Here is a 25,142-nt window from a genome sequence, read left to right on the forward strand (position 1 = left end):
TATTGTCTTTTATATGCTGCCCTGTAAACCACCCTGAGTCCTTCGGGAATAGGGTGGTATAAAAACTAATTAAATAAAAATAAATAAATAAATAAATAAAAAAGGAAGATGCCCTGATGTTGAAGCAGAGCTTGGTGTGGTGTGCTGTGTCCCTTCTTCCTGATAGGTACTCCACTCCCGCTCTGTGGGAGCCATGAGACTGACCCTCCGTGTCCCCTGCCCACTGTCTCTTGACCTCCTGAACCTCCTTTGGGAGAACCCCCCCCCAGCTAAGCTGCTGCTGGACACTGTGTTGAAGAAGATGGTCCTCCAGCCAGCCTGGTCAGAAAGTGATGGAGCGCCCATGATTTCTGAAGGCAACTTCCGTCCCATTGCTTAACTGTCCTCACTGTTAGAAAGTTTCTCCTTAATTTCAGGTTGCTGAGGTGACAGGAAGATCCATAGCTTCTTAATCAGAATAGAGCTGGAAGGGACCATGGAGGTCTTCTAGTCCAGCCCCCTGTTGAAGCAGATGTCATTTCAGAAAAGTGGCTATCTGATCTCTTCTGAAAAACCTCCAGTGATGGAGCAGCCACAACCTCTGTAGTGAATCCATTCCACTGGTTAATTGCTCTCCCTGTCAGGAAATTTCTCCTTAATTCCAGGTTTCTTATCTCGATTAGTTTCCATCTGATGCTTCTTGTCCTGCCTTCAGGCACTTTTGGGAATAGCTTGACTCCCTCTTCTTTGGGGCAGCCCCTGAGATACTGGAATATGGCTGTCATATCCTCCATAGTCCTCCTTTTACCTAGACCGGCCATACCCAATTGCAGTAACCATTTTGTATTTTGTATTTTAACCTCATCTTGAACCAAATTAAAAAAATATACATTAAAAAAAAACTTGGTCAACCATACTGTTCAAATCAAGATCACCCAGAGCTCCTCGCTTTATGAGCAGACACAGCCCACTAATTTTAGTAAGCACATCACGGCAACTGAGCTCAAACACAACAGAATTTGTGTAATATGGCCCACTATAATTTTGGCAACGTTGTGAACAGGAATGTATATGGGACATCGTCAAGGACAGCCATGTCACAAGGATCTTTTTTTTTGTCTGATGAGATCTAAGTGATGATGAACTTTATTCACCTGAAGGCAGGACAAGAAGCAACGGATGGAAACTCATCAAGGAGAGAAGCAACCTGGAACTAAGGAGGAATTTCCTGACAGGGAGGACAACCAACCAGTGGGACAGAAGCTGCCTTCAGAAGTTGTGGGTGCTCCATCCCTGGAGGAAGAGATTGGACAGCCATTTGTCTGGAATGCTCTAGGGCAGGACTGTCCAACCTTGGAACTTTGAAGACCTGTGGACTTCAACTCCCAGGATTCCCCAGGTAGCGTGGGTAGCTGGGGAATTCTTTAAGCCCACGAGTCTTAAAGCTCCAGATTTGGGCACTCATGGCCTAGGGTCTGCTGCTTGAGCAGGGGGATGGACTAGAAGACCTCCAAGGGCCCTTCCAACTCTGTCACTCTGCTACTCTGTTACTTCTCACATGTTTGATCATTGTTCATTGTGTAGCTTGGATGAGATCAGGCTCAAAAAAAAAATCCTTTTGTCATGGCTGCCCTTGAGGATGCCCCACATGCAGACGTTCTTGGTCACTAAATGACAAAAACTACGCTGGACTACGGGAACAGCCTGCCGTGTCTCCATCCACCCATTGTACAAATTCTGTTCTGTTTGAGCTCAGTGGCCGTGCTGCTTAATGAAATTAATGAGCTGCATCTGCTCATAAACTGGGGAGCACTGGGTGATCTCAACGGCCCTCTGGTTTCCCAGCCCGGCCCTCCAGGGGGGAGGGAAGGGGGGGTCAGGGGCACCACACTGTTTGGCCGGGAGAGGCAGCTCAGTCGCCCAGCCAGCGCCATGAGGTCCAGTGGCAGCCTCCTCCTCCTCCTCCTCCTTTGGGGCGCCTTGGCCCTCTGCAGCCCTCAGATCGTACCGCTCGACTACTGTGAGTGGGGTGAGGGGACAGGGGATGTGGGAGGAGGGATGCCTCAGCCAGAGGGGTCTTTGGACCTTGAAAGCCCCCACCCCATCTAAATGCCCTCCAGCTGGAGCCTCAGGGATGCTCCCCGAATGCCCAAGAGAAACCCTCCCCATCCCGCAGGCTTGCGCAACCCCCAGAGACCCCCGTTCTCTTCCCTGGATGCGGGAACAGCTGTCCTCCATCCCTGGCGCAGCCATAGGTGGGAGAAGTGAGGGGAGGAGGGCAAGGCTTTGTTTTGGGGTCCCCGTCTTGCCCCAACGCCCTTTGGGCTTCGGGAAGGGGTCCCAGCCCACCTCGGAATCGGAAGGCAGGGCAGGCGCGACCCTTTCCAAGGGGCTCGAGGGAAGGGGCGAGCGGAGGGGGAAGGTCCAGAATCAGCAAAGTGGAGAAGAAGACCTCGATAAACGGGGGTCCGGTCCCCGCCTTCCCCATCCCCCAATCCCCCTCAGGCATGGAAATATTAATAACTAATATTTAGATATTAAATTCCTATGCTACCTGTCTGCCTTACAAGACGACTCTGGACATCTTACAAATTACACAACCAAGTGAAAAATAATTACCTTATCATAATACTGATAACATAATCAAACTTATTAATTCTAATATCATTATATTATCATTAACATCCAGAAACAGAGCAGGGGGTTACTGGTCTTGATACAAATATTCATAGAATTAAGAAACGTAAGAGTTTGTAGGCTCTGGGAGGTCATGTAGTCCACCCTCTGCTTAGGGCAGGAAGCTCCCTGACAGATCACCCTCCCCCCAGCTCTGTTCAGACGGTCCGGCACGGTCTTCTCACGGGTGTCCACGCCAGAGTCAAAGAGCTGTGACTATGCTCAAAGATTTCCCAAGCTTACTCTGCCTCCATATCCCTGAAACCCTGTTTGTTATACTGTCCCGGTTCTTTCCCTTCCCTTCCCCACTTCCCTTCCCTTCCCTTCCCTTCTCAAGGCTAAGCCTACTTCCACACAATTGTTTGTCTGAATGCTGACCAACTCCGGTCACCGTTTCCCCTCCTTCCCTCTTGGTCGTCAATTTCCTCCCTCAAATTCAGGACACAGAATTGAGTGAAACATCCTAGGTGTGACCTGATCAACAGCACAAAAGACCAGGAATCGTGGCTTCTTTTCAGCCAGAGTCTGTAGTTTTCCACTGACTTGTGTTTAGCATACCCCCCCCCCGTGTGATGCTCCTCGGGAGGAGCCCCCCCTCCTATCCATGATGTCAGGTTTTTCCCCCTCCTTTAAGACTTCGCTTCTTCTGCCCCTTTTGAAGTGGTCTTGCTGGTTTCACCTGATCAGCCCCCTTTCCCTCCAGGGTCCCGCACCGATGCGCCCCTCCCCCCAGCACCTACAACTGGGCAAAGCGTTGAGTTTCCCAAATCTTCTTCTCTCTTGCCAGATGAGGGGAACTGCGGCCTCTTCCCCATAGATTACCAGAAATGCGGGGAGCCCGAAGATCGTTTTTTCTACAACGTCATCAACGAGAAGTGCGAGAGTTTCATTGACTATGGGTGCTCCAGGGAGCACAACCGCTACAACAGCACGGAGCAATGCGAGGAGTACTGTGCACCAAAGAGTAAGCCCGGCTTCTGGGCAGGGAATAGCTGGGGCTGGGGGTCTGTGATGAAGGCCCAGTCACCCCTTGGCGCTCCTTTAGGCCACAGGGGGCAGGATGAGGGGTGGCAGGGGTCTTTAGGAGAGGGGGGTCTGCTGAGCCCCTGTGGGAAAAGGCCCAGCTTCACGCCTCTTCTCCTTCTTTTGGGGTGCTGCCCTTAGTTCTCCTTTGGTGTAGCTGACCTCAGTCCAGTACGGGGTGGGGGGAGGCTCCGCTCTTTCCGCACCCCCCCAACTGTCTCTGATGGGGTTTCTCCAGCACCCTTTGTGGGGCTATGTGAGGGGAGCTTCCCAGACCCCGGGGGGCATTTTCTTTCGCAGTCAAGCTGGGACCCAGCTGAGAAGACCCCCGCTTTTCCTCAGCCATAGGGGCTGCCCTCCTGAGGCAGGGCTGAATGGGCGGGGGTCCTGTGCAGGCTGGGGGTCAAGCCAGGGGGCATTGAGGTCTTCGTCACTCCTTGGCTTGAACCCAGGGCCCTGCAGGCAGGTAGTGGAGACTCGGAGGCTCCGCTTCAGGAGGGGACAGAATGGCAGGGGCTCCATCAGACAGGCAGGCAGGCAGGCAGGTAAGTCTTGGGGGGTGTGTGTGCAGAGAAGATTCCAGAATGAATACGCACAATGACAGATTTTTTGTGTCTGTTCCCATCTAAGCCTAACCCTGAAACAGACTGGAGGAGGGAAGCAATCTGGAGGTGGGGGCTGCATCCCCAGTTCTTCCCCATTCGTGCTGCGCCCTGCAGGATCTCCTGCCTGCAGCCCCCATTTCCAGGGGTGCCTGCCTGAAAGGAAGCCCAAAATGCCCAAATACAACCGAGGGAGGAAAGGGGGAGGGCATGCCGGGGGGAGGGAAGACCTAGTCCCTTGATGGGGGGTGTTCTGTACCAGCCTGCTACCGGCCTTGCAGAAAAGGCAACCCCTTTACAGACGGCAAGAGGCTGGAATACGTCTGCCAAATTTATTACAAAAACAAACAAGACACGAACCAAGATACCGGAGCTTTGAAACACTATCTGAGCGGTTGCTTTCAGCAAACCAGCCCTCCCCACACAAGTCCTTTATAAAGAGTTCATGGCGTGGCTTCTCTCTCCCTCCTTCCGAGAAGCCCCATTGCCTTCCTCTGTTTACTCCTACTTGACTGCCTCCTGCGTTGGGCGTCCTTGAACAGGGCCACCTGTGGGTCATCTTCATCCACGCTGTCAGGCTCACACAGCTGGGTCTCCACCAGGTGGGAGGGGCCTGGCTGGGAGCTCTGCGGAGCCTCAAAGCCATCATCAGCAAGTTCTTCAACACCTCCCTCCTCCCCCTCATCTGAGTCATCCGACCCAACTGCCGAACCCACAGGCTGACCCTGAATCACAACACTATTCCGCACCGCAGGGCCCTTCCCCCGGGTCTGCCGATCCGGATGCGGTCGAGATGGAAATTGTTCATGAAAAGCAGTCACCAACGCCGGGGCATGAACGGCGGTTGCGTCTTCCCAGGTGAAGTCCTCTGGTCCGTAACCTTTCCATTCAATCAGGTACTGGAAACGACCTTTCAGCCAACGGGAATACCTGATGCTGGCGACCTCGTACTCGGGGGTGCTGCCTCCATCACGAGGTCCTGATGGGGGAGGTTCCGCTCGGCGGAGTGGACAGGCCGGTTGCTCGGGGACCAACAGAGACCGATGAAAGACTGGGTGCACGCGCAGGGAACGTGGCAGAGTTAAGCGATAGGCGACCGGATTGATGACAGCCTCGACTGGGAACGGTCCTAAATATCGGTGATCTAACTTTCTCACCGGCCGTGTTGACAGTAGGTTACTGGTGGACAACCAGACCCGATCTCCCACCGATAGTGGAGGCGTATCCCGTCTTGACCGATCAGCAAACCTTTTGTAATCGGCCTTGGCCTTCTCTAACTGATGTCGCACCAATTGATGGATCGCCTGTAACTCTGCCATGAAGTCGTTCGCTGCCGGCTCCGGTGAGTCCACGGGAGAAAGGGGGAAAAACCGGGGGTGATATCCCACATTGGCCAAGAACGGTGTCATCTGTGTGGAGGTGTGCTGCGAATTGTTAAATGCAAACTCAGCTATGGCCAGATAGTCCACCCAATTGTTTTGCTGCAGATTGACGTAGCAGCGCAGATATTGTTCCAGGATACCGATGACCTTCTCGGTTCCCCCGTTAGTTTGAGGATGATGCGCAGACGAGAGGCAAATCTTGATATCCAACGCATGCATCAACTCCTGCCAGAAGCGGGCTGTAAACTGGGCCCCCCTATCAGAGACGACTCTATCAGGGAGGCCGTGCAGCCGAAACACCTGCTGAATGAACATACGACTAGTGGTGCGGGCTGACGGTAAGCCGCGACAGGGGATGAAGTGTGCCATCTTGGTCAGCATGTCCACCACCACATACACTGTCGTAAAACCAGAGGATGGGGGTAAATCCATCAGAAAGTCCATGGACACAGCCCCCCAGGGTCTTTTGGGTGTCGGCAAGGGCTGCAGTAATCCAGGATGGGCCCCTGTCGCTGACTTGGCCTGCCTGCATGGTATGCAGGAAGTGACATAGGACTGGACGTTGTGTCAGACTCAGGGCCACCAGAAGGTACGGGAGACCAGGTTCAGGGTCTTGAACAGGCCAAAATGCCCCACCGCCGGGTTATCGTGACACTGGCTGAGGATGAGTCCCCTGAGTGGCCCTCCCGGAACGTAGAGCCGGTCACGATAATACAAGAGTCCATCCGTGACCGTCCAAGGAGAATCTGGCCCCACCTCCTCCTTCCGCTGAGCCACCCACACCTCCTGCTGCTGTGCCTCCTGGATCCGAGCCCGTATATCAACCGGCTCCTGCACCACAGCAAAAGACTCGATGGGGATCACTGTCCTGGGCAGAAGCTTTTCTTCCACTCGGGAATATTCGGGCTTCCTGGACAGAGCATCCGCTCTTTGATTGTGCCCGCTAGGTATGTACCGAACCCGGAAGTCAAACCTCGCAAAGAAAAGAGACTACCGGATCTGGCGTTGGTTCAAATTCCAAGCAGTCTGCAGGCTTTCCAAATTCTTATGGTCCATCCGGACCTCGATTTGATGCTGCACTCCCTCCAGATGATGCCTCCAGGCCTCGAACGCCGCTTTGATGGCCAGCAGCTCCTTCTCTCAGATTGTATAATTGCGCTCCGAAGGGTTCAGTTTTCGTGAATGGTACACGCAAGGGAAGAGGGTACCGCTGGGCGTCGTTGCCTGGAGTAACACTGCCCCAATGGCAATGTCGGAGGCGTCCGCCTCCATGACAAATGGCCGTTGCGGGTCAGGATGCTTCAAGATGGGCTCCTTCATGAAGGCGTCCTTCAAAGCTTGGAACGCCTGTTGTTCGGGGGCGTTCCACTGGAACCGAGTCTTCTTCTGCAGGAGCCGGGTGAGGGGGGCTGTCAAGGCAGCAAACCCAGGGATGAAAGTTCGGTAATAGTTGGCAAATCCAAGAAGTCGCTGAACATCCTTCACGCGACGTGGGGGTTGCTAACTCTGCAAAGACTCAACCTTACTTGGCTCCATGGCGATGCCCTCAGGACAAATGCGGTGACCCAGGAAATCGATGGTCACCTGGTAGAACTGGCACTTCTCCAACTTGGCAAACAGCCGATGTTCTCGGAGTCGCTGCAGGACCTGATGGAGATGCTGATGGTGCACCTCACACAACGGGGAGTAGATCAGGATGTCATTCAAGTAGATCACGACAAACTGATCCAACAAATCCCGGAAAATGTCATTCATGAAATGCTGAAACACGGCGGGGGCGTTGGTCAGGCCAAACGGCATCACCGTGTACTCAAAATGTCCATAGCGAGTACCAAATGCCGTCTTCCACTCATCACCCGGCTGAACCCTGATGAGGTTGTAAGCTCCACGCAGATCCAGTTTCGTGAAGATCTTAGCCTCCCGGAGTCGGTCCAAGAGTTCGGGGATGAGGGGCAGCGGGTAACGGTTGCGCACCTTGATGGCATTGAGTTTCCTATAATCGCAGCAAAGCCGCAATTCGCCCGACTTCTTTTTGACGAAGAGCACGGGTGCAGACACTGGCGAGGACGAGGGCCGGATGAAACCGCGGGCCAAATTCTTCTCCAGAAAGTCCCGCAATGCAGCCAACTCGGGGTCCGACACGGAGTACAAACGCCCCACTGGGAGAGGCGCATCAGGGACTAAATCAATGGGGCAGTCATAGGGCCTGTGCGGGGGTAATTGATCCACCTCTGTCTCGCTGAACAAATCAGCAAAGTCGGACAGATCGGGAGGCAAGGAAACCCCTGGGAAACCCTCCACCTGGCCGGCACAGATATGGCGGGAGTGGTCCACGCACTGCAAGCTTGGGAAGGTGACCTAGTTCTGTGACCAATAGATCTGTGGGTCATGCGCCCGGAGCCACGCCAGTCCCAAGACCACGGGGAAGTGCAGGTCTGAGGTGATATAGAACTGGATGGCCTCCACATGGGAACTGATGGCCATACATAATGGTTGCGTGGCGGCCGTAATTGGCCCAGACAGGAGCACTCGACCATCGATAGTCTCCACTAACATGGGCGGATCCACTGGGCACTGGGGAACAGCCCATTTGGCCACAAATGCTGAGTCCATAAAATTTGTGGTGGCCCCAGAGTCAATTAAGGCATGGACTGGAATCCCCTCTGGCTTGCCAGGAAGGATCAGACGTGCCTCCAATATCAGATGCCGTGGAGGTCCACAGGCAGCATCGGAAAGACGTCGCTCAGTGTTGTTGTGGGACGCCCGATCTATCACACCGTCTAGATCAGGCTCGGGGCGTTTCCCGACAGAAAAGTAGGGGACTTTCTCGGGGCAGACTCGATCACTGATGCCCGCTGTCGCTTCTTTGGGCAAAAAGCAGCCAAATGTCCAGGGTCCCCACAGTAAAAACACAAACCCCCCGATCGTCGTCTGTTCATTTCAGTCACCGATAGACGAGACCTGGCGGCACCCAGCTCCATTGGCTCCTCCCTTTGAACTGGGGGCTCACGCACAACAGGGGCTGCAGGGGTCTGTGGGGTGGCACGGCGACTCCTTCGCTGCTGCAACCGAGCATCGATCCGCAGGTAGAGATGGATCAGCCCATTCAGGTCTGAGGGAATATCCACACGGGCCAGCTGATCCAACATCTCCTCCGACAATCCATCCTGGAAGGCATCCACGAGCGCAGCCTCATTCAAGGCGGAATCCTGGCTAAGCAGCCGGAAATCGCTGATATAGCCCTGTAGGGGGCGTTGACCCTGCCTCAGAGCTTTCAGACTTCGAGTAGCAGTCTGCGTCTTAATAGGGTCCTCATACATCAGACGCATATGATCACAAAACCCCACAAAGTTGTCCAACAATGGGCTAGGTTGAGCCAGCAGAGGCGTGCCCCAACGAGCTGCATCACCCGAAAGAAGGCTTAACACAAACCCCACCTTATCCTGGTCAGTGGGGAAATCAGCTGCTCTCACGCTGATAAAGAGCTGGCATTGTCCCAGGAAAGCTGGAAACAGTTCTGGAGTGCCTGTAAATTTATCCGGCATTGCAACTTGGCATTTTCTCCTGGGTGGGGGTGATGGTGGGGGTGCAGCATGAACCTGAGCTTGCAGTTGAGCCACCTGAGCTGCCAGCAAAGTGAGTTGCTGGGTGAGCTGGGCATTCTCAGCACGTAGCTGCTCCATAATATTAGTAAGGGGTGGGAGGCTGAAAGCAAACTGTTCTGTACCAGCCTGCTACCGGCCTTGCAGAAAAGGCAACCCCTTTACAGACGGCAAGAGGCTGGAATACGTCTGCCAAATTTATTACAAAAACAAACAAGATACGAACCAAGATACCGGAGCTTTGAAACACTATCTGAGCGGTTGCTTTCAGCAAACCAGCCCTCCCCACACAAGTCCTTTATAAAGAGTTCATGGCGTGGCTTCTCTCTCCCTCCTTCCGAGAAGCCCCATTGCCTTCCTCTGTTTATTCCTACTTGACTGCCTCCTGCGTCGGGCGTCCTTGAACAGGGCCACCTGTGGGTCATCTTCATCCACGCTGTCAGGCTCACACAGCTGGGTCTCCACCAGGTGGGAGGGGCCTGGCTGGGGGCTCTGCGGAGCCTCAAAGCCATCATCAGCAAGTTCTTCAACACCCCCCTCCTCCCCCTCATCTGAGTCATCCGACCCAACTGCCGAACCCACAGGCTGACCCTGAATCACAACAGGGGGACTGCCCTGGCCCCAACCTTCTGGGTCTTTTCCTTCCTTCCTTCCTTCCTTCCTTCCTTCCTTCCTTCCTTCCTTCCTTCCTTCCTTCCTTCCTCCCTTCCATCCTTCCTTCCTTCCTTCCTTCCTTTCTCCCTCCCTCCCTCCCTCCCTCCCTTCCTTCCTTCCTTCCTTCCTTCCTTCCTTCCTTCCTTCCTTCCTTCCTTCCTTCCTTCCTTCCTCCCTTCTTTACACATCTATATAGCTGCCCACCTTATGTCAACTTCCATCTCCTCTATCCTCCCTGCAGACGTCTGCCACCTACCTCCCGACCCGGGCCGTTGCCGTTACAACCGACGACGGTGGTTTTTCGACCCCAAGACCAAAAGCTGCAAGAGTTTAATCTTCAATGGCTGCGGGGGGAACGCCAACAACTTCCAAAGAAAATGGTTGTGTGAGCGGATATGCCGCTAGAGAGGTGGGTGTTTGGAGCTGCAGGGTGTGTGTGTGGGGGGGTCCAGTGCAAAGGGGTAGAAGGTCCTGCAACTGCTCCCCTCAATCTTCACCTTGGGGGCTGTGTGCAAAGAAGAGGAAGTGGGGGAAGGAGAGCCAGCCCTCCCAGCACTGCAAAAGGAGCCCTCTTCTTGCCCCCCCAGATGGTGCTGGGCGGGTCTGGCCCTCTAGCCAAGAGCAGAAAGAGGACTCTGGACCCCTTTGGAACACTGTCAGTCATATATCCCAGAAGACCCCCTGCTCCACCCCCCAGCTAGGTGAGCTCCCCTTGCCCCTAAGCGTTCTCAAGAAGAGGAGGTCAGCTTCCCCCATGGAAGTGGGGGGGGGGGCTGGCCTGGCCCAAAATGTAGGGACCTAGACTATCTGGGGGGTCAGGAAGGCAGAGGCTGGGTCTCCTCCCCCTGCAGAGAAGCAGTCCCTCACAGCAGGGGAGGGGTGCCTCTCTGCCTCTCAGACAGGCCAGCCTAGCAAGAAGCGGGAGGGGCTCTCCATCGCCCTTGGAGGAAGGGCCTTGAATCCCCCACCTGTCCCCCCCATCCCCAGGGAAGACCGTTTCTGACGCCTCCTTCCCTTTTCCAGGCTCTCCCTGAGGGCTCCGTGGAGGGAAGCTGGCCCTGCTTCGTGCTGAAGAAAGAGGGGCGGATTAGAATGAGGCCGGGCGCAGGAAGCCTCCAGGCGCCTTTGGAAGGAAGGGAATTCTGGAATAAATTATTGCCCGAATGTATTCTGGAACTGTGAACTCCCATCTAACAACTGGATGTTTAGTCCAGTGACTTTCCTCCCCACCGTGCTCTGTGGTGCAGTGCATGTTGTGAAAGGCATTTCTTCACTTGGGGATTCACTTGGAAACAGTCCCAATCCAGATAGCATAAACTCCACAGTTGATCTTGACAGGTGCCTCTGGGCGCTCTTTGGAGCCATGTTGAGGCTCCTTGGTTGAAAGAGGAGTAGAAGTTGCTTGTTGTAGTTGCTCAGAGTCTGAATGCAGGGCTCCCGGGTGCTTGTCACTCTTGCAGAGATGGCATTGCACCTTGGCTGCGCAAACTTTGGCCGCATGTTCTGTAGACTCACAGCATTTGAAGCAGACCTTGTATTCTCCCAAATCCAACCTTCTTCCCCAGGATGTTGGAGGATCCAATGGTGCGGTGCAGGAGTTGCCATCAGGCTGGGTTGGTACGGTGTTGGGGTCTTCAGGAGCACAATCAGTGGCTTCTTGTTGATCCTCATAGGCATTGCTCCCAAGAGCAGGGGGATGGGCCAAAGATGGCTGGCAGTTTTCTTCAGAATATGACTTGTTAAGGGTAACTTCCCATGGCTCACATGAGGGGCCTTGAGGGTCTGGACGGAATTCATTTGCCTTCGCATTTAGCTCAGGAATTGTGACTTTTTGCTGAGGAGTTTTCGTCATTGCAGATGAACTAGTTCGCTCACCCCTTGCATCTTGGTTTGTTGGGGTGAATTTTACAGATCTGAGGGGGAGGTCTTGTGAGTCAGATGGTCCATTGACGACTGCCTGACTGGTTTGCACATCTGGTGGGGAAGATGCTCTTCCTTGGTCACCTGGCCTTGGGAGATTTGTGGCCAACTGTGTCACCTCTTCCTGCTCTTGTCGTAGCGCGTTCTGGTCATCCACATAGGCCTTGACATGGCTATACGAGTTTCCACCTCCCAGCCTCTCAAACCTGGGTGTGAAGGCAGTGCCGTCAAGCTTTTTCTTAAAGCTTCTGATTTTGCAGCTGTTTCTGCTGCCTCTTGTTCGTGCCGTAGAAACTTAATCCTGGCCTGAGCTATGGCCATTTCTTCCTTCTGTTTGGCCTCCAGTTTGGCTATTTTTTCCTCATGTCTCGCCCGAGCCATGATAATTTTTGCCATTTCTTCCTTTTGTTTGGCTTCCAGTTTGGCCATTTCTTCCTTTAGCAGCTGTTCTTCCTTTGCCACACGTAAAACTGCTGTGGCTACCACAGCATCAACTTGTGCTTGCATAGCTTAAGTGGCCAGACTCTCTACCCTGGAGACTCGGAACAAATGGCTATAGTGAGAAAATGTTTTAGAGTGATGGGAGGTGCCTGAGACATAAGCTTGCTGTGACATGCTGGAATGCATGAGTTGGGACGTGAGGATGAGACGTGAGGATGAAGACGTGAGTTGGGATGGGAGGATGAAGCTTTCTTGGAGGAGTGAGAGGAAGATACATGTGACCGCTGGGATGATGCCTGCGAATGATTGGACACTTCAGACTTGGCCATCTCGAATGGTGTGTCTTTCGTGTGTAGCTTGACCTGAGAGAGGCAGTTATTACTCTCTAGGAACTTCTCGTGTTTCTTATTTTTAGCTTCAGGCATTGCATTTCCTCGAGTTTTAGATCTCCTAGATGCAAGTGGACATTTTCGAGATGGCATTCATAGCTTGTCCATTGTAAAAAAAGCCTTTCCATATCCTCTTCCAATGAGAGAGTACGCTCAGGGGAAAGCTCCTCTGTGGATGCTTCACAGAGTTCCTGCAACCTCTCCCAGTACTTTTCATGACGTTGATGGAGCGTATCCCACTTCTCCATCAGGCTTGACCACATGACTTCAGTAGGCTTTCTTTGTTGCCTCAAGTCATAGGGTTTCTGAGATGTCTTTGGCCTCACTGAAGCTTGGACATCAGGTTCTGCACTCAAATAAAAGGTTGGTTGGTTGGACCAGTTCTTCTGTTTGGTTGGTTGGAGCAGCTCTTATGGTTCATAGGGAACACTGCCATGACTAGGGCAGACTCAGGAGATTTCCTAGATATTTTGAATGAATGCAGTGAACTTTGCTCTCTGACCACCAGGATGCGCTGTCTGAGTGGGTAAAGATTTCAGTGAAGTTCTCTCTTTGGCCACCAGGATGCACTGTCTGCGTGGGTATAGACTTCAGCGAAGTTCACTCCTTGGCCACCAGGGCGCACTGTCTGTGCGCATAGAGGCAAGCCTGTTATTTGCAGATCAGCCACCAGGATGTGCTGTCTGCAGATAGCATAAATACAAGCTTGTTGTTTGCAGCTTGCCATCAGGAGGCAGTTGCTGCATTTAGACTATACTTGCAGTAGGCGTTTTGCTGTTTGATCCCTCTTAATGAGCTGTAAATCTTCTGGGTGCCTGTTTGGATGGGTACCCATCAAAGGTAGAAACTGCTCTATAAGAACTCAATTTTGATATTATTCTTTCTATCTGTAGATGAGAAACATCTCTGAGTTTGCTATTTCTCTTTCTAGAGAAAGGCTTGCAACATTTATTTCTCCCTCTCCTGGCATTGGGAGGGGCCTTGCCTGTGGAGTCAGCTTTCACCACCAAATGCAAGTTGTCGGGACAATTTATTGCACTTCTTTGTGACCAGGCTGCCCCCCCCCAAAGGTCTTGCTGAGCTGTTCTAAGTAATGTCTTGAAACAAAGGGAACAGAATTCTTTGTGAGAGAAAGTTTCAATTCCTTTTCCTCTCTAAATTGGCTCTTATCACAGACAGGGAAAGGCACAAGGAGGCTGTCTTTAAAAAGTAGCTATTAGCTCTCTTACTTACGTAAAGAGAGCAGTCTTTTGTTTCTTAGTAACACATTCCTTTCATTCCAAGCAAGGAGGGGGGACAGTTTACACAAAGGCTTGGATTCTTTGATGGAAGAGAAATTAATCCTTTACAGCCAAGCAGATGAAGGGCATATTATTCCTTTTTTACTATTCTGGAACTGTGAACTGAGATGCTTTAAAGTCCCAATCCAGATAGCATAAATGGTTTTAAAACAAATATTTATTGTCCAGGAATTCTAAGCAGAGATTTACCATTTTGTAGTAGATACATATGGTCATGGCAACATGTTCATGCCCATATTTGTCCATTCTCATAGTGTAAAAAAGGAATAGTTTGTCCATCTCAGCTAGACATGGTTAGGATGCCAATCGATGTGTACACAATGCTTGATTAAAACAAAGGCCTTTACAACCTGGCATGTAGCCAGGATGTTCTGCAATAAACTTTGAAGCTCTTTCCACTGACTAGATAAGATATAGAACTAACAACTAGACTACATTTCCCAGAGGCCATCTCTTAATGAAACAGCATATAAGGCTTTAAATGCTAAATATTCTTACATACAATTCTCTTAAAAATACAGCATTAACCCTGTAAATGCTAAATACTCTAAGACAGTTCTTAATTCCTAAGTTAGCTATATAATAGACCAGATGACTATATACTGGTCCAGCACAGGAGGAGACGGTGGTCCCGGATTCTGTGTCTGTCTTAGGAGTGTTGCTCAGGATCCGCTTTCCAGAAGGGTGCAAAGACTGCCAGCACACATATGGGGACGGGGAAGGGCTGGAGGGGATTCTTTCCTTCCCCATACAGGAGCCCCCCACCTATTTTGCCCAGACCCTGTTTCATACCCAGTGGCTGCATTCTCACACCTCCCTTCAACTGGAACCTGAATCAACCTGTTTTTCTGTGTTCACACCATACCCTGCATCATAAACTAACCAAAGAGCAACACACAAAGCCACAAAAATTAATCCAGATTAAGAGTCCCCAGATTTTGCCTGCTGTGAGAGGTGCTGGCCAAGGACCACCCAATCTACTAATCAAACCAGGGTGGCAAAAAGGATTAAGAAAGGAGGCTCAAAAAAACCCCTATTTCTGCAGTTGCAGATGAAGTGGGGACCATCCTGGGGGTCCCCTGCCTCAATAGTTGTATTCATGGCTTAGAAGGGGTGGGGTGGAATGAGTCTCAGAGCCACAGACGGCACCAGCGATTTGAAAATGATTTGGGGGAGGGCTGCTGGGGGAAGAGGGAGACATAACTCAGGCTGATTATCAGCAGACAGACAGAACATGCAAAGACAAAGTCAGGAAAGAAAAGGCTCAGAACAAAGACTTGCAACAGAAATTAAGGATAATCCAAAAAAAGTTTCTTTCAACATTTTTTTTAAATTTTAATTCCATTTATATCCCGCCCTTCTCCGAAGACTCAGGGCGGCTTACAAGCTTAGCAGTAGCCTTCATTCTATGTATATGCCTGCGTATTAGGGCTTTCACACAGCCCCCCAAGCGGCATTATTTATTTATTATTTATTTATTAATTTAATTTGTTTACCGCCCTTCTCCCGAAGGACTCAGGGCGGTGAACAGGGCAATACATAATAAAAAACAAGATACAAAAATTAAAAAGTAATTAAACAGCAATGCCCGTAATAAATTAATACAAATTAAAAAGTTAAGATCAATTTATAAAACCCGACCCCATCCCATCAGGCCAGGCCAGCTTGTTCAAAAAGGTAGGTTTTAAGATCGCGCCGGAAGGAGCGGAGATCAGGCGCCATCCGCAGCTCGACTGGAAGATGGTTCCATAAATCTGGCGCGCCCACAGAGAACGCCCTCCCCCTGGGGGCCACCAGTCGGCATTCTTTGACCGGTGGCACCCTGAGGAGGCCCTCTCTGTGGGAGCGTACTGGGTGGAGGGAAGTTGATGCCGGCCACAGGTGCTCCCCAAGGTATTCTGGACCCATGCCATGTAGGGCTTTGTAGGTCATTACTAACACCTTGAATCTCACCCGGAAGACAACTGGAAGCCAATGCAGCTCGCGGAGCAGAGGTGTGACATGGGAGTGTCAGGAAACTCCCAACACAACTCTCGTGGCTGCATTCTGTACCAGTTGGAGCCTCCGAGTGGTCTTCAAGGGTAGCCCCATGTAGAGAGCGTTGCAGTAGTCAAGATGAGAGGTCACGAGTGCGTGAGTGACCGTACGTGGGGCATCCCGGTCTAGATAGGGCCGCAACTGGTGCACCAGGCGAACCTGGGCGAAGGTCCCCCTAGTCACAGCTACTATATGGTCTTCTAGGGAAAGCTGTGAATCTAGGAGGACTCCCAAGTTGCGAGCCCTATCTACGGGGGGTAATAACTCACCCCCCATAGCGAGGGGTGAAATATCCTGAATATCCCGAGATGCCGGTACACACAGCCACTCAGTCTTGTCAGGCTTGAGTCGAAGCCTGTTCCTCCCCATCCAGACCCGAACCGCCTCCAGGCAACGGGACATCACGTCGAGGGCATCACTGGGGTGGTTTGGGGTCAAAATAAAAAGCTGGGTACCACGAATGATCTCACCCAGTGGTTTCATGTAGATGTTGAACAGGAGAGGCGAGAGGACTGACCCCTGAGGGACTCCACAAACGAGAGGCCTTGCGGTCAACCTCTGCCCCCCTGCCAATACCGACTGCGAGCGTCCCAGGAGATAGGAGGAGAACCACTGATGGACCGTGCCTCCCACTCCCAATCCCCTGAGGCGCCGCAGCAGGATATCATGGTCGATGGTATCGAAAGCCGCTGAGAGGTCTAATAGGACTAGGACAGAGGAATATCCCCTGTCCCGAGCCCTCCAGAGATCATTCACCAGCGTGACCAATGCCGTCTCCATGCTGTACCCGGGCCTGAAGCCCGATTGGTATGGGTCTACATTATTACAAAGTCAGCTTAATTGCCCCCAACAATCTGGGTCCTCATTTTACCTACCTCGGAAGGATGGAAGGCTGAGTCAACCTTGAGCCTGGTGGGATGCGAACCTGCACTAATTGCAGGCAGCTGGTGTTACTTAAGGAGGCATTAGCCCACTGCTCCACCAGCACAGAGTCCTGGGAGGTTGGCCCTAGAAGGACCTGGCTGGGCTCTGGGGGGGGCGGCAGGAGGTGGTGAGGTGGGACCCTCTTTCAGCTGGCAACATCTCATCCTGGGTGCACATAGGGGCTTTGGCTGCTGGGGGCCCCAGAGATGGGGCCTTGCTTGCTATGGGGCTCCAATCCCAGGAGAATTTCTCAGCCTCGGGATCTTCTATTCCTGGGGTGTCTCCCAAGCCCCCTCCAAGCATGGCCACTATTTGTCCCATGATGTGTGAAAGTGACCGGAAGTGTCCTGGGAGACAGAAGTGTTGTCATTAGGGATGCCTGGCTGAGTGCAAGGATCCCGTCTAGGGCAAGTGTGGTTAGGTACCACACATTGTCACTTGTGCAGTTTGCTCAGTGCAAAGGAAGGGCTGTGTGGCGTCTCCTCAGTCCAGACATGCTCTGGGCACCTGCAGGTTTCTCTGGGGTCCCTCAGGCTCTCCTCATGTCCATCAAAGGTGGAGCAGATGTCAATGGCTGTACATACCGGCATCTTGGGAGAACCAGTTTTGTCCATCTCTAACGATGGGGGGGTGAGGTGTTACCCCCCGTTGATAGGGCCCGCAACTTGGGTGTCCTCCTGGATTCACGGCTCAGTTTGGAAGACCACATAGGAGACGTGACCAGGGGGGCTTTTGCCCAGGTTCGCCTGGTGCGCCAGTTGCGGCCCTATCTGGACCGAGATGCCCTACGCACAGTCACTCATGCGCTCGTGACCTCCCGGTTAGACTACTGCAACGCTCTCTACATGGGGCTGCCCTTGAGGACCACTCGGAGGCTTCAGCTGGTGCAGAATGCAGCCGCGCGAGTTGTGATGGGAGTCTCCCGATACTCCCGTGTAACACCTCTTCTCCGCGAGCTGCATTGGCTTCCGGTTGCCCTCCGGGTGAGATTCAAGGTGCTGGTGATGACCTATAAAGCCCTACATGGCTTGGGTTCGGGATATTTGAGGGAACACCTGCTGCCGGCATCAATCTCCCATCGTCCAGTGCACTCCCATAGAGAGGGCCTCCTTAGGGTGCCACCGGTTAGGGAGTGCCGGCCGGTGATCCCCAGAGGGAGGGCATTTTCTGTGGGCGCGCCTGCCCTTTGGAATGATTTACCTGTGGATCTCCGGACCGCCCCCGATCTGCGTTCATTTCGCCGGGACCTGAAAATCTGGCTTTTTGATCTATCAGGCCTGGACTGAAGGGGTTTTAGCTTTTTAATATTGTTTTAATTGTTGGGCTTTAATTAATTTAATTCATTTTAATTTTATATTATCTTTTTATATTGTTTTTTATATGCTGCCCTGTAAACCGCCCTGAGTCCTTCGGGAATAGGGTGGTATAAAAAACTAATTAAATAAAAATAAATAAATAAATAAATAAAAAAGGAAGATGTCCTGATGTTGAAGTAGAGCTTGGTGTGGTGCGCTGTGTCCCTTCTTCCTGATAGGTACTCCACTCCCGCTCTGTGGGAGCCATGAGACTGACCCTCCGTGTCCCCTGCCCACTGTCTCTTGACCTCCTGAACCTCCTTTGGGAGAAACCCCCCCCTCCAGCTAAGCTGCTGCTGGACACTGTGTTGAAGAAGATGGTCCTCCAGCCAGCCTGGTCAGAAAGTGATGGAGCGCCCATGATTTCTGAAGGCAACTTCCGTCCCATTGCTTAACTGTCCTCACTGTTAGAAAGTTTCTCCTTAATTTCAGGTTGCTGAGGTGACAGGAAGATCCATAGCTTCTTAATCAGAATAGAGCTGGAAGGGACCATGGAGGTCTTCTAGTCCAGCCCCCTGTTGAAGCAGATGTCATTTCAGACAAGTGGCTATCTGATCTCTTCTGAAAAACCTCCAGTGATGGAGCAGCCACAACCTCTGTTGTGAATCCATTCCACTGGTTAATTGCTCTCCCTGTCAGGAAATTTCTCCTTAATTCCAGGTTTCTTATCTCGATTAGTTTCCATCTGTTGCTTCTTGTCCTGCCTTCAGGCACTTTTGGGAATAGCTTGACTCCCTCTTCTTTGGGGCAGCCCCTGAGATACTGGAATATGGCTGTCATATCCTCCATAGTCCTCCTTTTACCTAGACCGGCCATACCCAATTGCAGTAACCATTTTGTATTTTGTATTTTAACCTCACCTTGAACCAAATAAAAATATATATATATTAAAAAAAACTTGGTCAACCATACTGTTCAAATCAAGATCACCCAGAGCTCCTCGCTTTATGAGCAGACACAGCCCACTAATTTTAGTAAGCACATCACGGCAACTGAGCACAAACACAACAGAATTTGTGTAATATGGCCCACTATAATTTTGGCAACGTTGTGAACAGGAATGTATATGGGACATCGTCAAGGACAGCCATGTCACAAGGATCTTTTTTTTAGTCTGATGAGATCTAAGTGATGATGAACTTTATTCACCCGAAGGCAGACAAGAAGCAACGGATGGAAACTCATCAAGGAGAGAAGCCACCTGGAACTAAGGAGAAACTTCCTGACAGTTAGAACAATTAACCAGTGGGACAGAAGCTGCCTTCAGAAGTTGTGGGTGCTCCATCCCTGGAGGAAGAGATTGGACAGCCATTTGTCTGGAATGCTCTAGGGCAGGACTGTCCAACCTTGGAACTTTGAAGACCTGTGGACTGCAACTCCCAGGATTCCCCAGGTAGCGTGGGTAGCCGGGGAATTCTTTAAGCCCACGAGTCTTAAAGCTCCAGATTTGGGCACTCATGGCCTAGGGTCTGCTGCTTGAACAGGGGGATGGACTAGAAGACCTCCAAGGGCCCTTCCAACTCTGTCACTCTGCTACTCTGTTACTTCTCACATGTTTGATCATTATTTGCTGTGTAGCTTGAATGAGATCAGGCTAAAAAAATAAATAAATCAAGTATCATGGCTGCCCTTGAGGATGCCCCCGCATGCAAACGTTCTTGGTCACAAAATTACAAAAACTACGCTGGACTACAGGAACAGGCTGCTGTGTCTACATTCCACCCATTGTATAAATTCTGTTCTGTTCGAGCTCAGTGGCCGTGGTGTGCTTAATAAAATTAGTGGGCTGCGTCTGCTCATAAAGCGGGGAGCACTGGGTGATCTCAACGGCCCTCTGGTTTCCCAGCCCGGCCCTCCAGGGGAGAGGGAAGTGGGAGGTCAGGGGCACCACACTGTTTGGCCGGGAGAGGCGGCTCAGTCGCCCAGCCAGCGCCATGAGGTCCAGTGGCAGCCTCCTCCTCCTCCTCCTCCTCCTCCTCTGGGGTGCCTTGGCCCTCTGCAGCCCTGAGCTCTCACTGACCGACTTCTGTGAGTGTGGAGGGGGAGAGGGTGGGTGGGCAGTGGGATGCCTCAGCCAGAGGAGTCTTTGGACCTTGAAAGCCCCCACCGCAACTGAATGCCCTCCAGCTGGAGCCTTGGGGATGTGCCTGAATGCCCAAGTGAACCCCCCATTCCGTTGGGCTGTGCGCCCCCAGAGACCCCCCTGTTCTCTTTTCTGAATGCGGGAATAGTGGTCCTCTGTTCTTCGTGAAGCCCTAGATGGGATGATAATAATACTAATAATATAATCAATCTTATTAATAGCAATAACATTATAATAACATTAACATCCAGAAACAGAGCAGGGGGTTACTGGTCTTGATACAAATATTCATAGAATTAAGGAACGTAAGAGTTTGTAGGCTCTGGGAGGTCATCTAGTCCACCCTCTGCTTAGGGCAGGAAGCTCCCTGACAGATCACCCTCCCCCCAGCTCTGTTCAGACGGTCCGGCAAAGGAGAGCTGCCTGCTTCTCACGGGTGTCCACGCCAGAGTCAAAGAGCTGTGACTATGCTCAAAGATTTCCCAAGCTTACTCTGCCTCCATATCCCTGAAACCTTGTTTGTTATACTGTCCCTGTTCTTTCCCTTCCCCACTTCCCTTCCCTTCCCTTCTCAAGGCTAAGCCTACTTCCACACAATTGTTTGTCTGAATGCTGACCAACTCCGGGCACCGTTTCCCGTCCTTCCCTCTTGGTCGTCAATTTTCTCCCTCAAATTCAGGACACAGAACTGAGTGCAACATCCTAGGTGTGAACTGAGCTGCAGCACAAAAGACCAGGAATCGTGGTTTGTTTTCAGCCACAGTCTGTATTTCTCTAGGGATTTGATCAGGTTGTGTCACATCGCTGGCTTGTGTTTGGTAATTCAGAAATCCCTCCCCCATGATGCTTCTCGGGAGGAGCCCCCCCTCCTATCCATGATGTCAGGTTTTTCCCCCTCCTTCAAGACTTCGCTTCTTCTGCCCCTTTTGAAGCGTCTTGCTGGTTTCACCTGATCAGCCCCCTTTCCCTCCAGGGTCCCCCCACCGATGCGCTGCTTGCTTTGTGACGTGTCTTGAAGGAATTTCGGCAGAGTGAAGTTGCTCCTTGGAATTCTTGGGTCAAAAAAGCCCCCCCCCCAGATTGGCTCTGGATAGCAGGCCTTGGCTTGGTTTACAGAATCGCTAATTAGGGTATGCAAGTCAGGTCAGATCCGACCAGGTCACCCATTGAATTCAGATGGTCAAGTGACATGTTGAGCTGAGCTGATTCAGAAAATCACTTTGCATTTGAATATCTCTTTTTGTGCACGAATAAAACCCTCCAATAAAACATAAATATATTTCGATTGGAAGTTTTGATCCCAATTGAGATACCTGGTTCAGTTTGGAGACTGTGTTGAATCTCATTGGAATTGAAGCTCCCAACTCAAATATGTACCCTGGACATGGGTTTTTTTTTTTTTTTTGCTATTTCAGAGTTATTTTTGCCCCTGTTTTGCTTTTTTTAAACAGACACACAAACACACATCTACGGCTATTTTTTCCTGCATAAACCTCATCCTCAGACATGCCCCCCCAAACAAACAAACAATGTGGGATGGGAGGCTTTGCTTCCCGAAAGGCTCTTGCCCCCGTTTCGTCTCCCCAGAAAGGAAGCAAAGGGGGAATTGCGCACACCCCTCTCAGCCCAAGGAGGTGAAGGAGACGAAAAGGGCTGAGGGAGCCAGGAAGGGCCAGCCTATCAAAGAGCCGGTTTTGGCCCCGTGCTTAGAATGCAGCACTGCAGGCAACGTCTGCCGACTGCCAGCAGTTGGGCAGTTTGATTCTCACCGGCTCAAGGTTGACTCAGCATTTCAGCCTTCCCAGGTCGTTAAAATGAGGACCCAGATTGTCTGGGGCAACGCGTCGACTCTGTAAACCGCTTAGAGAGGGCTACAAAGAGGGAGGGTCTCCGACCTTGGCAACTTTAAGCTGTGTGGAGTTCCACTCCCAGAATTCCCCAGCCTGCATTCGGGGGCTGGTCTATACCTGCCCGCCTCCCCCTGAGCACCTACAACTGGGCAAAGGGTTGAGTTTCCCAAATCTTCTTCTCTCTTGCTAGTTGACGGCAACTGTGGCTTCATGCCCCAGCACTGGAAGCGATGTGGGGAGCCCAAACATCGTTTTTTCTACAACTTCCACACCAAGACGTGCGAGCGTTTCGTTGACTTTGGGTGCCCCCAGTTGCTCAACCGCTACAACACCCTGGAGGAATGCCAGCGCTACTGCGCACCGAAGAGTAAGCCTGGCTGCTGGGCAGGGAGGATCCAGGCTGAGGCCCCTTAGAGAAGGCCCAGTCACCTGTTGGCACTTCCTTAGGCCATGGGGGGCAGGCCGAGCGGTGGCAGGAGAGAGGGGTCTGCTGAGCCCCTGCAGGAAAAGGCCCAGCCCAGCTTCACGCCCCTGGTTCTCCTTTGGTGCAGCTGACCTCAGGGTCAGTATGCCAGGGGAAGACTGAGTCCCCTGATAGCGGGACTGGCCGGGCCCAGCCTTCTGGGCCCCGTCCTTCCTTCCTTCCTTCCTTCCTTCCTTCCTTCCTTCCTTCCTTCCTTCCTTCCTTCCTTCCTTCCTCCCTCCCTCCCTCCCTCTCTCCCTCCCTTGCGCTTCTACATAGCTGCCCTCCTTATGCCAACCTCCATCTCCCCCCATCCACCCTGCAGACATCTGCCACCTGCCTCTCAACCGCGGCTCTTGCAATTTCAACCAAAAACGGTGGTTTTATGACACAAACACCCAAAGCTGCAAGGTTTTCAACTTCGGGGGCTGCAGCGGGAACGCCAACAACTTCCTCAGACCTTGGTCATGCCAGTTGACATGCATTCCAGGTGGGTGTGCAGCGCTGTGGGGGCCCCCCTAAAGGTTAGGCCAGAAGGAGCAGAAGGTTCTGCAACTGCTCCCCTCAATCTGCACCTTGGGGACCGTGTGCAAAGAAGAGGAAGGTGGGGCTACCCTTGCCCCTAAGGCTGCTCCAGAAGCTCAGCTTCCCCCAGACTAGCTTGGGGGGTCGTGAGGGTGGAGGATGGGTGTCCCCTCCGGAGAGAAGAAGCCCCTCACAGTGGGGGAGGGGTGCCTCTCTGTTTCTCAGACAGGCCAGCCTAGCAACAAGTGTTGTGATTCCGTGCCAGCCTGTGATCCCGGCTGCTGAGTTAGGGGAATCAGAGGAGGAAGAGGAGGGGCCTGGGGAGCCATCAGAGTCGGAGGAAGGCTCTGATGAGTTACAGGACTTACAAAGTGAGGAAGAACCTGGCCCCTCCACTCGTGGTCCAGTTGAAAGCCGGGTGGGCTGGGAGGTGGAGTCAGACTTGGAGGCAGCACAGCTGGAAGACCTCAGAGACGCTTGGAAACATAGACGGGTCACATGAGTAAATCAGAGGGAGGCAATGGGTCGACTCCAGGGGAGGAGAAAGCAGTGAGAAGCCATGCCTTGGGGGCTGTGTAACAAAAAGGGAATGTGTGGGCAGGGTCGGTTGCTGGAGGCAACTGTTTGCAAAGAACTTCCGTGTCAAGAGATGATGCCCTGTTTATTTTACCAGTGAGTTATTTCCTGTTGGCTCCTACTCTGTTTTGTTTGTGGACAAGGTCTGTACCTTCAATAAAAGGGGTTTATTTATCCACTCTACTGCTAAATTAGGGGTTGCCTTGTGAAGTAACAAGGTACGAAGGCTGGGACAGAACAAGAAGGGGGAGGGGCTCTCCAACACCCCTGGAGGGAAGACCGGGAATCCTCCCCCCCATCTATTCCCCCCCCCATCCCAGGGAAGTCCGTTTCTGAGGCCTCCTTCCCTTTTCCAGGCTCTCCCTAAGGGCTCCGTGGAGGGAAGCTGGGCTGCTTTGTGCTGAAGAAAGAGGGGCGGATCAGGACGAGGCCTGGCGCAGGAAGCCTCCAGGCGCCTTTGGAAGGAAGGGAATTCTGGAATAAATTATTGCCCAAAGGAGACGATGGTCCTGGACTCTGCGCCTGTGCCCAGAAGGGCGCAAAGGCTGACCCCCTTCACCTTGAAAGCACAGAATTTGCCATACTTGCTGGGCACATTTATGGTGGCCCCCCGTGCCTCTGTAGAAATTGGACAATGAATAAATAAAGCCACTTGCCAAGATTAGGTGCTCCTCTGGCTGCTCTCTTCCCTCTGTGCCAGGCATAGAGAGGAGCGCGTGCCAGCCCCACCCACCCAAGTAGCCAGCACAGACATGGGGGGGAGGGTTGGCAGGGGCTCTCTCCCTCCCCATACAGGAGCTGTCCACCTATTTTGCCCGGTTAATGCTCCCCATTTCGTATCCGGTGTCTGCATTCCCACACCTCCCTTAAACTGCATCCTGAATCAACCTTATTATGTCGTGGGCTCTGAAGAGCAGGAACGAGAACATGCAGATGAGTACAGACAAACTCATACTTTATTTAAGCAGAAACTGTACTGAGAGATTGGAGTCACCCTGCTTCAATATATAGCCAGGCCCTATGGTATTAACCAATCGGATTGAAGCTATACTTGCCACCCAAAGTTGACCAATGACAGGACTGGAGACGCCCTGTCTGAGTTGCTGGAGAACCATTAATTCTCCAGCCATGCACGTGGTGATATTCCAAAAACCCAGTACATAACACCCCTCTCTCCTAAGATCAGGCTATAATACCTTTGACAATTGTCAAGGCCCAAAAACTAAAATAATATTAAACAATAATAAATGTGATGTTTTGTTAAGCCAAAGTAGTTAGAAGTCATTACGCAACCTTCTCAGACGTGCCTTGTAGAGTGGACTACAATGAAATTAAAGAACAATATGTCAATGCAATATAC

General features: G+C 52.0%; 1 protein-coding gene across 1 annotated transcript; it reads left to right on the forward strand.

Annotated features, from left to right (window-relative positions):
• Window positions 1-2,194: 2,194 nt before the first annotated feature.
• Window positions 2,195-10,323, forward strand: LOC310637713 (tissue factor pathway inhibitor 2-like; the record flags this gene model as incomplete). Its single annotated transcript, XM_083358214.1, has 3 exons — window positions 2,195-2,234; window positions 3,443-3,619; window positions 10,160-10,323. The coding sequence occupies 3 exons, from the start codon at window positions 2,195-2,197 to the stop codon at window positions 10,321-10,323; spliced, it is 381 nt and encodes a 126-aa protein (XP_083214340.1).
• Between the last annotated feature and the right edge of the window lie 14,819 nt (window positions 10,324-25,142).

This window comes from Vipera ursinii, assembly GCF_947247035.1.
Source record: "Vipera ursinii genome assembly, chromosome: 3".
In the NCBI taxonomy this organism is placed as follows: Eukaryota; Metazoa; Chordata; class Lepidosauria; order Squamata; family Viperidae; genus Vipera; species Vipera ursinii.